The sequence below is a fragment of the Nerophis ophidion genome, linkage group LG08 (assembly GCF_033978795.1).
Source record: "Nerophis ophidion isolate RoL-2023_Sa linkage group LG08, RoL_Noph_v1.0, whole genome shotgun sequence".
Lineage (NCBI taxonomy): Eukaryota > Metazoa > Chordata > Actinopteri > Syngnathiformes > Syngnathidae > Nerophis > Nerophis ophidion.
In genome coordinates this window covers 71,603,889-71,616,518 of record NC_084618.1, presented here as the reverse complement: position 1 = coordinate 71,616,518, position 12,630 = coordinate 71,603,889, and the positions used below count along the sequence as shown (strand labels likewise).

Here is a 12,630-nt window from a genome sequence, read left to right as displayed (position 1 = left end):
CAGTGCTAAGTGTTAACCTAGCTCCCCGTGCGTTGGCACGTGCTTTTGCCTTTTGTGTCAGTGTTCTTTTAAATTTTTTTGTATTAAACCAAGCTCTTACCTGCAATTCCTGCTTGTCCTCGGTCCTCTCGCATCCCGGGGTGACACAACGTGAGAAAATAAAGTTGTAAGTGATAAAGAGAATGAGAAACAATATTGATTTCAAGAAAGAACTCTGAGCAAATCACAAAGGTGGCTTCATTCAATGTCGTCTTTGCCAACAAGCGTTTTCAATGTGAGATAATGATTTGTAATGTTCATTTATCCATTTCATTTGTCACATCTACTTAACATTGTTTTCTGCATGTGAAACAACTATTATTCTTCATAGGAGTTTTTTTGATTGTGTGGAACATATGAATTGGATTAACATCATCTCTCGTAGGAAAAAAATGCTTTGGTTTACCGCTAGTAAATTAAAGTGTGTTGGTCAACAAGTTTTAATTAACAGTTCACAAAGACAGGTGTTAAAAAAGTTTTCACAAAGGCAAACCTTTAAATTCAAATGAGGCTTTATGATTTAAGCTAGTTAGTGAAAAATATGGTTATAACAAAATTAAGGCAACACTGTTAAGGAGCAAGAAAAAAATTGTAGCCATTCTCAACAGGGGCAATTAGAAAAAGGCAAGGTTCCAGTTTGACACAACGTGACAATACCAGGAAAGAGGAGGGACTCCTTTTTTAAACAGGGGCTTATCCTGGAAGTTTCCCAAATTGACAAGATGAACAAAAAGGAGTCCAACAACGGATAATTTTGGCATCGAACTGAAGAGTACAATCCTGTGCCTACTTCCTGAGCTCTTGATTGACAATGGGCTACAGGTGGCCCTCGTGGGGCCACCCTAAGCGAAGGTCATTGCAACTAAAGGGAAACACAAAGAGTGGAAATTTGGAGATGTAATAATAATAAACAAAATATAAGTTTAACATATAGTATATATTTAAAGATGTTCTTTTAAAGTATTGAGGTATGCTACAATCTTGAGCAATATGACGTTAAGGATAAAGAATTCTTATTTTTTTATTTTTTTTCCTGAAGATTTTATTCAAATGCGTAATTGTACAACTTCATTACATATGTACCAAATTATGTTTTTAATCATTGTTTAGCATCACTTTTATTTTATATTTTCTACGATCCATTTGCTTAGAACACATAAATACAATGAACAAATGCTGTAATCTCAATAATGACAATATCTTAATGTTAGTAAAGCCTGAAGTATGTGTGAAGAGCTTTAAGAAAACATGCTGAATATTGGCGCTATAGTAATACATTTAAGTTAACATGTAATCTTTAACATCACACCCAGCCCTAATTCTAAGCCTCACCTTAATAATACTAAAATTAGCCATTCAGGTGAAATGTCAAGCTGGTCAAAAATGTTTTGACCAGCTTGTATCATAGTATTTTCTTCTGAGCTTACTTCATTAAAGGCAACAAAAAGTCTGTAAACATTTGGTTGGAGCCAATAAAATGTGCACACTAATGAAAAGGGGCAAATTGTGATTGCACAGCAGCTAAATCGCAGTTTAATTTCAATTAACGGTGTGCTTCACACCTTTTATAGCTACGACCACAAAACAGAAGTCGTCAGCAAAATGTTACATATAGTCACTGCAAAACTTAACCCAGAAGAAAAGAAAAGGTGGAGTGCCAAGATAAGAAAAGCTTCTAAATTACATGAGTACATTCTGAATACCTATTTTTCAAACTTAAAAAAAGTACTCCTGACCCACTTGAGGACCTTTTTTTGCTTTGTGCTTCACTACTCATTAAATGTTGAAATGCGAGTAAAGATAGCGGCAAGTAAAATTTGTGCTACTCATTCATACCGAGGTGAATCCAATTAAGATTAAAGATATATTTTCGGGGAAGAGTCAAGACTTGGTTATATTATATTCAGGGTGAGAAAGATACATTAAGAGGCACAGTCATGTTGAAATGTAAATTTCAAAATGATTAAGAAAATTCCAAAACCGAACATCAAACAAATCAAATACAATTTTGACACCACAACTATTGTACAACCACCACAACTATTGTACAACCACCACTACTAGTACTAGTACTACTACTAATATAGGCATATATTCTTTTTCAATTTAACCTTCAAGAATATTTGTTTTACTAAACATTCCTAATTTCAGTATATGCATAAGGGAAAAAAGAGCTTTTGCTATGCTTGTCTTTGCTATTTTACTAGTCTCACAATATTATTTACTTTTAAAACACGCACATGTAATAATAATAAAAATAACCAGCATACATAGTTGCCTGGCAAAGCAGTCAGAGCATAAATAATCTTCCCTGGTGCTTCAGGGCAGCTCTGTGAATATTAAATAAAATTAACCACAGGTCACCTGGGATGTAATTATAATAGCGAATGTAGCTTTGTTGCTTCATCTTTCCATCCTGTGTTTAGTATTCTCCATTGCGTTTGTCGTAGTGCGAGCACGACATAATGGAAATGAGCTCGCTTGAGCCACCACATTTCCAGCCACACTCGCTGAGAGGCATCTCAAGCATCTTTTATATGTCCAGTTTGAAGCCTGGTCCTCCTCAGCTCGGAGACTTCTAGCACAGAACCCGGGGACAGTCAAAGGTCAAAAACTTTTTTTAAAATTCCACTTTTTTCTATTTCGTCTTTTGTTTTATTTGGGAGTCTAAAGGGCATTTTACCTGCTCATTGCACTTTGCTAACATGCAACCTATTTTACTAATGGCTTGAGAGGAGTGAGGCAAAGTGTACTGTGGTGGGGGAGCGGGTCACGTATCCCCTGTGGGCAGGGCATGCGCAGGAGCCGGCTGTGAAGCAATGACAGGTGAGGAGATTTCTCAGCTGGAACGAGTAATCTAATCACCTGTCTCTTTATTAGCAGAGTTGAAGACCATGAGGGAGAGAAACAGAGGAAGCAAGGAGCGCGAGGAGACATTTTGCTGAAAAGCCAAATCGAACATTGAAAATAAAAACCTTGTAAACCCTAAACGAGGGCGTGTGGCCGTGGTCTGTGGTCCAAAAGAACCCGGCGAGAGCAGAGTTTGTGGCACCCAACGTGACAGGACCACAAAGGAGATGACGGCCCCGACCCCCCTTGAGGCGCTCGGTCGAGTGTTGGCAGAGGTTTCAGCGGCGAGCCAACAGCAAACCCAAGTGCTGCAGGTGCTAATGGGCAGGGCAGCAGGGACAACGGGAGCCGGGGCGACAGCCGCGATGCAGCGCATGGCGGAGGCGGAAGATCCCCAAACATTCCTTGACGTGTTCGAGGCCACAGCAACGTCATGTAAGTGGCCAGAAGATGAATGGGGCATAATATTGCTGCCGCTCCTGGCGGGGGAGGCGCATCGGGCGGCGCTCAGTCTCCCAGCAGCCGCCCGGCTGCAGTTTTCCAACCAGCGCCGTGCATGCCTGGATCGGGTCGGCAGAAACCCGGAGGACCATCGACGCCGATTCCGGGCCCTGCGGCTGGGACTTAAAGACCGCCCGTTCATCCTGGCGCAGCAACTCCGGGATGCGGCGACCCGCTGGCTCCAACCCGGAGAACCAGACAGGAGGATGTTCGAGCTCATCCTGCTAGAGCAATTCATCGACTCCATCCCAGCAAGAACCGCAGCGTGGGTCCGATACCACCGTCCGCGGGACCTGGAGGCAGCGGTGACACTGGCCGAGGACCATCTGGCGGTCCAGCGGGAGGCGACCACAAAGCCGGCCGAAAGGCCCACCCCATCACCCCGTAGACGACTCGCACCACCAGAGGAGGCAGCCCTGGAGCCACGACCCCGCGAGCAGGTTCCCGGCTGGGCCATTCCCGCTCCCCCTCCACATGTACATACGGTAAGTGGAATAATTACCTTATAAAAGACTTTTAATGTTATTGTGGGATGAATTTATGTTCAAAACAAGTTTTACAAAATAGGACACATTACCTTACAGAGTGCTTAATAGTCAAATGCATAAATGACAAATTAAAAATAATGCATGTGTGTGTTTTTTATATCAAATTTGAATAATACAGTAATAGTCAATTTCGGTTGCAAAGGGGTTGAACATTTATGGTCTACTGTATATGCATACCAAATTAGCAGAGGTGGGCAAAGTAGCCAGAAATTGTACTCAAGTAAGAGTACCGTTTCTGTAGAGGTAGGTATGTATATATGTATGCATGCATGTGAGTGAGTGATTGCGTGCGTGCTTGAAAGAAATAAGTTTATGAATGAATGAAATAAGTTTATTTCGGACATATAATCAACAATCAACCATTTTATGTGATCAGTTTAACAGTACAGGTTATACATATTAACAATCGTACACGTACAAACACAAAAGAAAAGAAAAAGAATCACCGAAAAAGGAATAGGCTGAAGCTAAAGCTTATATTTGCCTATCCTATTCCGTCACTGAAAATTAGATTGCCTGGAACATCAACGTTAAAAAAAATCAATCGGATGAAAGTAATTGTTACTATATGTTATAATTTTCAATTATTTCACCTTTCAAGGTTTTCTTAAACCTTAACAAAGAACTACATGACTACAACTCATTACTAAGTTCGTTCCACCATTTAACTCCTAAAACTGAAATACATTTGTATTTTTATATTCGTTCTTACTTTACATATTTCAAAAATCAATATCCCAGTAAATTATAGTTTTCTCCTCTTAATTTAAATAACCTAAAAATACAAGCTGGAAGGCTGTTGTTCTTTACTCTAAACATAATTTCCAATGTTTTTAAAAACACAATATCTGAAAATTTTAACACATTAGGACTTATAAATAATGGATTGGTAAGTTCATAGAAGCACGCTTTACGTATTATTCTAATGACCCTTTTTTGAAGTTTAATTATTGGGTATATTTTTGCTTTAAAAACATTTCCCCAAACTTCAGCACAATATGTTAAATATAGAAAAATTAGAGATTAATATAACATATGCAGACATTTCATATTCGGCATGTGTCTTACTTTATAAGGAATAGCAACAGATTTGGATATTTTTCCTTTTATATATTCAATATGCGGTTTCCAACATGGTTTGTGATCAATTATTATTCCCAAGAATTTTGTTTCATATACTCTATCAATTTCCACTTCATTTAATTTTAATTTTGCTTCACAATTTGTTCTCGCACCACTTAACACCATACATTTAGTTTTCTTATCATTTAATGATAACTTTTTGACATCAAACCATTTTTTTAGCTGAATATGACATATTAAAAATAATGCATGTTATCCTACACTTCCTTCAAGTCTTCTCCTGAACAATATACATTTGTATCACCTGCAAATATAATACATTTCAAATTATTAGATACTGGACAAATATCATTTAAATAAAGTATAAATTACTTAGGTCCCAATACCGAGCCTTGTGGAACCCCACAAGTACTCTTCTTGACTGTGATTTAGTCTTATTAATTTCCACATATTGAGATCTGTTACTTAAATAACTACTTAACCAATGTTGTGAAACACCTCTTATGCCATAGTTTTCCAATTTTTGCAGAAGTAAGGAATGATCGATTGTGTCAAAAGATTTACATAAGTCAATAATTACTCCAACGGAGTGTTGTTGCTTTTTTTTTTTTCTATTGCTGCAGCTACGTTTTCTACAAAGTCCATCACCGCTATGGATGTAGATCGATTATTCCTGAACCCATACTGATGGTCATTTAGTAGCTATTGTTTGTCAATTAATTTATCAAGTCTATTTACAAATGATTTCTCAAGTTTTTTGCAAATTGAGGTAGTAAGGACACAGGTCTATAATTTGAAACCATATGTTTATCACCATTTTTATGAATCAGAATAATTTTAGCGATTTTCATTTTGCCAGGAAAAGTTCCAGTTGATAAAGATGTATTACTTATATAAGTAAACGGCTTCAGAACACAATCCATCACTTTAACAAGTGACATATCCACGTTGTTACCATCGACAGATTTTTTGTTTTTAAACTTTCTGACCACTTCTAACACATCACTTTCACAAACTCCGCCAAGAAACATTGAATTTTTAATGTCAGATACACGCTTTAACTTTTTGTCATGTATGTATGTATATATATATGTGTTTTTGTATCCAAATTAGGGCTGTCAAACGATTAAAATATTTAATCACAATTAATCCCATCTTTTATATTTAACTCCAAATTAATCGAAGAAAGATATCATTTTTCATCATTAATAAGTGTACCCTAGACAGATAGTTTTCAAGGAGGTGGATTCATATTGTTGCTTGACACCTTCTTTATTAATGAATAAAATGTAATATTGTGCCTGCTAATCATTCTGTAATTGAGGACTCGACCAGAACATGTTTAAAATAAATTACACAATATTTCTAAACCGATGCACTAGAATTTCTTTTAAGTGCAATCAAAGATTGTGTGTGTTTATCAAAGATTAACGTTACAAAACATTGCTGACAAAGCAGGATTGTAATGTAAGACATTTTTGTTTTTTTAAAGTCAGGGTTGCCTCAAAATTGCCAAAATACCTGTGGTGGTGGGGCGTGAGGGCTTCACGGTGGCAGAGGGGTTAGTGCGTCTGCCTCACAGTACGAAGTTCCTGCAGTCCTGGGTTCAAATCCAGGCTCCGAATCTTTCTGTGTGGAGTTTGCATGTTCTCCCCGTGAATGCGTGGGTTCCCTCCGGGTACTCCGGCTTCCTCCCACTTCCAAAGACATGCACCTGGGGATAGGTTGATTGGCAACACTAAAAATTGGCCCTAGTGTTTGAATGTGAGTGTGAATGTTGTCTGTCTATCTGTGTTGGCCCTGCGATGAGGTGGCGACTTGTCCAGGGTGTACCCTGCCTTCCGCCCGATTGTAGCTGAGATAGGCGTGATCAAATATGACGTCATAGCATGATTTGCTATGATGCATATATTCTTTAAAAAGGCAAAAAAAAAATGTGAATATACATTTTTTAAAAATCTGTTAATTCTAGTATTAACATGTATATGTTTCTTAGATGATATCATTTTGTTTTATTTTTAAATTGTTGCTGCTTATAGTACGATGGACTTCAGAAGCGTCACTAGGCCTATTTTAGGGGGCTCAAGCCCCCCTAAAAATATTTTTAAGCCCCCCTAAATAATTTGGCGTTATATTTTATTTTATTTTTATTTATTTTCTTTTTTTACAAATACATGCCGAAATATTCATTTTAAAATGGCCCGAATAAGAGTTTAAAATAAATAATCATATAACCTGTCATTAATCACTCAGTTTCCCCTCGCTTTATAGCGTAAGGAGCACTACTGCCTACTGGCGCTGACGAGACGAGAGGCCGCCATCTTGGAGTGGTGATCCGCTCCACTCAGTGCAATTCTTTTGGCAGGAGCAATGAACTGTCAGCGCATTTTATCTCACTGAATACCACTGATTTTCACGCACTTTTTTTTCATACGTGTAACTATGATAAAGGACACATGTTTTGGCGTGTTCATAGTTTGCTTAACAGTAATAGAATATTCTTATATGCTATTAGTGACCAAGATCAAAACTGGGAATAATAATCCCAGAGAAGGGGGGAAAAAATGGTCAGCTATGTTTAAGTTGAAGAAACAATATGATTAGGTTACATATACATGTGTATATCTTACGTAAACAATGTATGAATATAGTAGATATCTATATATCTTACGGACCAATAGACTGTATCTCTGTTGCTGCAACAGCAGAGAGTTTATTCCGTCTTGACATTTTGTATTGATATTTTCTATTACATTCTTCCCGTAAACGATCATGTTTACAGTGATTGTTTTATATGTATTTTTCACGTATGTTGCTTTAGATAAAATTAGTGTCTGCCAAATACTTAAACATATATAAACACCTGAAAGACTTTATATAATCTGCTAAAACCACTATCTGTTTCACTGGATTCAGAATAAATCCAAACAATGTATGAATATAGTAGATATCTATATATCTTACGGACCAATAGACTGTATCTCTGTTGCTGCAACAGCAGAGAGTTTATTCTGTCTTGACATTTTGTATTGATATTTTCTATTACATTCTTCCCGTAAACGATCATGTTTACAGTGATTGTTTTACATGTATTTTTCATGTATGTTGCTTTAGATAAAATTAGTGTCTGCCAAATACTTAAACATATATAAACACCTGAAAGACTTTATATAATCTGCTAAAACCACCATCTGTTTCACTGGATTCAGAATAAATCCAAACTATGTCTTACCCAACAAAGTTAGTATTTGAATTTTGTTACTTGAAGACTTATTCCTGGTTACAGATATACTGTTAAGAGAGTATTGTCTTATGTTTTGCCTAAAATGAGAATGCATCATAATCAGTGGTGGCTGGTGAATTTTGTTTTAGGTGGGGCTGAAAGTTTGTAAACCAAATACCTGTAGGGGCGTCATCCTCCCCCAGAAGATTTCTTTGTGATATTCACATACAAATATTGAAGATCTTTGCCCTTCTCAACTCTGTGGTCAAGCTGCACAAAACCTTGTGTCTGCAATTGTAAATAGTTTAGTTTTTAAGTTTTGTGTTTCTTGTAGCATCTATATAAAGTAGTATACATTTGCCTAATGTTAAAATAATGAAAAAAACATCATTAAAATATATTTGTTTTATTGCATTGATTTCTTATCTTACATTAATAGCTGTTGTATTATTATAAGATGGCTTGTTAAACATTTCATAGGAGTTTCAGAGGGATGAAAATCCAAGACATTTAATATAAAATGTAAAATGAATAAATACATAAAGAGAAATATAAAAAAAATGGTTAAAAGCCATCATCCCGTGCTTTTTTTTTTTTTACCGTACCCGGGACGACGGGACATCATTAATGTCAAGCCCTGGAAGTTACATTTTATTGTTTGCAATATTTGTTTCAGCATTGCACTCTGAAGATGGTCCTATCAGCTCTTTGACAGCTTTGGCTCTTTTTTTTTTAGATCAGCAGACGGACTCTAAGTCTTTCTTACAGGTATACAGCAGTGGTTCTCAAATGGGGGTACGTGTACCCCTGGGGGTACTTGAAGGTATGCCAAAGGGTACGTGAGATTTTTCAAAAATATTCTAAAAATAGCAACAATTCAAAAATCCTTTATAAATATATTTATTGAATAATACTTCTACCCTGCCTTCTGCCCGATTGTAGCTTATTCTACCGCTTATTCCCAAAGGGAAGATGGATGGATGGATGGAATAATACTTCAACAAAATATGAATGTAAGTTCATAAACTGTGAAATATAAATGCAACAGTGCAATATTCAGTGTTGACAGCTAGATTTTGTGTGGACATGTTCCATAAATATTGATGTTAAAGATTTCTTTTTTGTGAAGAAATGTTTAGAATTAAGTTCATGAACCAGATGGATCTCTATTACAATCCCCAAAGAGGGCACTTTAAATTGATGATTACTTCTATGTGTAAAAATCTTTATTTATAATTAGACCACTTGTTTATTTTTCAACACGTTTTTAGTTATTTTTATATCTTTTTTTCCAAATAGTTCAAGCAAGACCACTACAAATGAGCAATATTTTGCAATGTTATACAATTTAATAAATCAGAAACTAATGACATAGTGCTGTATTTTACTTCTTTATCTCTTTTTTTTAACCAAAAATGCTTTGCTCTGATTAGGGGGTACTTAAATAAAAAAAATGTTCTCAGGGGGTACGTCACTGAAAAAAGGTTGAGAACCACTGGTATACAGTACGTAAACGTTTGTCACTTCTATTCAGACTTCCATATATATTTAATTTCCTTAACCGACTGAAATATTAATAATAACAAAGAATAATTTCTAAGTCTTTTTAGTCGTTTGGGAAGTTTTGTACCTATGCACTACGTTCGCTCACATCCTGTTCATCTCCTGGGGGCTAAGCCCCCTCTGTCCTTAAAAGCTAGTGACGGCCCTGATGGACTTCAAAAATTTGTGAAATATATATTTTTTAGAGATTTCTCCAATAAATGTATTCACTTTTTCTGTAATAAAAATGACTGGATACAAATCTAGAATCTATTTTGTGTTATTGGTGACTTAAAGACTGTTTGGATTCTGTTGGGCCATATCTGTGACAAAAGAGAGTTGCAAAGAGCCTGACGTCACACTTGCTTAGCGTTGCTAGGAGTCTGCCTCTCATTAAAAGCCACCGGTGTCATCTTAAATTGTAAAGATCGCCTTCCACGGGTATACCTTGAATATATTAAAGTACGTCCACAGCGTGGACATCCGGCCTCCGCTTCAGACAACCCCGTGCGTATGTCTGGTGTTATATGTTAGTGTGTTATGATGGTCATTTTTCCCATGGTCTGTGAACACACCGTGTCAGTGGAGAATGAACAAGTGTTGTGTATATAGGAGTGAAGCAAGGGGGCAGATGTGTGTGCACGGAGAAAATACTTGATGGAGTTGGGCCCGTTGTTAGCATGAAATTGGCCATAAAAGCTAATAAGAGCGTTAGATTTGGTTTTCTTCTGGACGCGACAATACATTATATTACTTTCCTTTTGTTAGGTGTGGTGGATAATATGAAGCCCGTACATTAGGGAGAAACTCTAAAGAGAGGTAACCCCTGTGTATAGCGTAGCGCTTTTATTTTGAAGTAAAATTACACAATTGAGCTGTGGTTGGCTTGTGTCTAAAACAAAAACTTGTATCCTAAATTATTACTCATCCATGTAAATATGTGTGCGATTGTCTGCACACACCCATTTTACCCGTCAAGATCAGCATGTCCTCATCCATTTGTGTCAACGAGGTGAAATTACATCTGAAAACCTTTGCGCTATTACGCATCTTGTGGAAATTTGGAGTTAGCAGCCAACCATTAGCCCTAGTGAGTGTGAAAATTCAGCAGCATAATGACAATGCTTGCTGTTCTCAAAGGCACATTGCAGTTATCTCATTCAGTTCATGTTAGGCTGTGCATGTAAAAAAAAAGACATTATTGTGAGGAATACTGACTCTTCCAGCTTCATTGAAGGCCAACAGGTCCCCCTGCGGGCCCTTACACAAACAACATTTGGCAAGTTTTGCCTTTTCTACTTTGGAAAGTGGATGCATCCCACTTTGCTGCTTTTGAGTGTGTAAGTTAAAGCATGGTCGGCAAATTGTAGAGTGCCAAAAGACTAAAGAGAATTGCCACCAGCAATCAAGAAGTTGTGACTCAGTGTGCTAATTCTGCTTGGCTTCTCTACTGAATACTTATTAGGCAGCCGTGTGAAAGCACAGTGAGACAGCAGGAACTTTACCATGTAGGATGGCTATGTGGGTGTTTTGACACGTGCTTTTATAATTGGTTGATGATGACATTAGGTTGATGAAATGTTAAAATTAGGAGCGCGCACCGTAACAGCATGCCTGCTTGCATGTGTACATGTGACCTCCTTGCACAGCATTTCTTTTTGAGTAAAATCGCTTGACATTCATGGACCACTGGTGCATGTACCAGTCCAGACTGTACCGAGTATATGTGTAGAGATTTGAACATGTAATTTCTTTTTTGTAGCTGATATTGCACTTTCGACCAATCCTATTAGTGAACAAGTTGGCTATTATGCAGATTTACATTGTTTTCACTTGTCTGATAAGAAGCACTGTTTTACAAGATACTGTATATATACACTGTAGCACAGTTCATCTTCTTCTCATAAGAGTTTTGGAGGAAAGGTACTAGGGATTAGAAGCACATTTAAATTTCAGACTACTTTAAAATATTAATCTAAAAGGGTTGTTTACAATTTGTTTCATTTTTAAGACCAAAAAATAGTAACAATAACATCACCAGGTAGCTTATGTTACCATTAGTAGTTTCAGTAATAATTGCTTTTTAATCCAAGGAACTTGTCCAGGGTGTACCCCGCCTTCCGCCCGATTGTAGCTGAGATAGGCGCCAGCGCCCCCCCGCGACCCCGAAAGGGAATAAGCGGTAGAAAATGGATGGATGGATGGAATTTGTTTGGCAATTAGGCTTGCCCCTTGCGCAGGGAACACACACACACACACACACACACACACACACACACACATACGTGTTTGGGTGACATATGAGGACTTATGACAAAAACGTGACATATGGGGACATGCCTTTCCAATGGTCCTACAGGCCTGGGAATCAGACGGTTAGTGAACCAGAATTTTAGACACACAGTGGTCTATTGAGATTTTTGCAACTCTTTTGTTTTTTTCTGAACCTGATTTTTATGGTACATATGAGGACTTGTCAGGTTTAGGTGACAAATGAAGACCAGAGTGTTTAAGATTTCAAGTTTATGTGACATATGACGACCATGACGTCACAGAGTGTTTAAGATTTCAGGTTCATGTGACATATGACAACCATGACGTCACAGAGTGTTTAAGATTTCAGGTTCATGTGACATATGACAACCATGACGTCACAGAGTGTTTAAGATTTCAAGTTTATGTGACATATGACGACCATGACGTCAGAGTGTTTAAGATTTCAAGTTTATGTGACATATGATGACCATGACGTCACAGAGTGTTTAAGATTTCAAGTTTATGTGACATATGACGACCATGACGTCACAGAGTGTTTAAGATTTCAAGTTTGTGAAATATGACAAC

The 12,630-nt window shown here is 37.3% G+C and overlaps 1 protein-coding gene across 1 annotated transcript in view; it reads left to right on the top strand.

Moving 5' to 3' along the window:
* The window catches only part of LOC133558460 (zinc finger protein 397-like), a 90,028-nt gene extending 86,129 nt beyond the window's left edge, over nucleotides 1-3,899 (top strand). Inside the window, exon 4 of the mRNA XM_061909843.1 lies at nucleotides 2,923-3,899. Coding sequence (XP_061765827.1) covers nucleotides 3,117-3,899 — 783 coding nt within the window. The 5' untranslated portion in view covers nucleotides 2,923-3,116. The remainder of the gene's footprint in view (nucleotides 1-2,922) is intronic.
* Nucleotides 3,900-12,630: the final 8,731 nt, after the last annotated feature.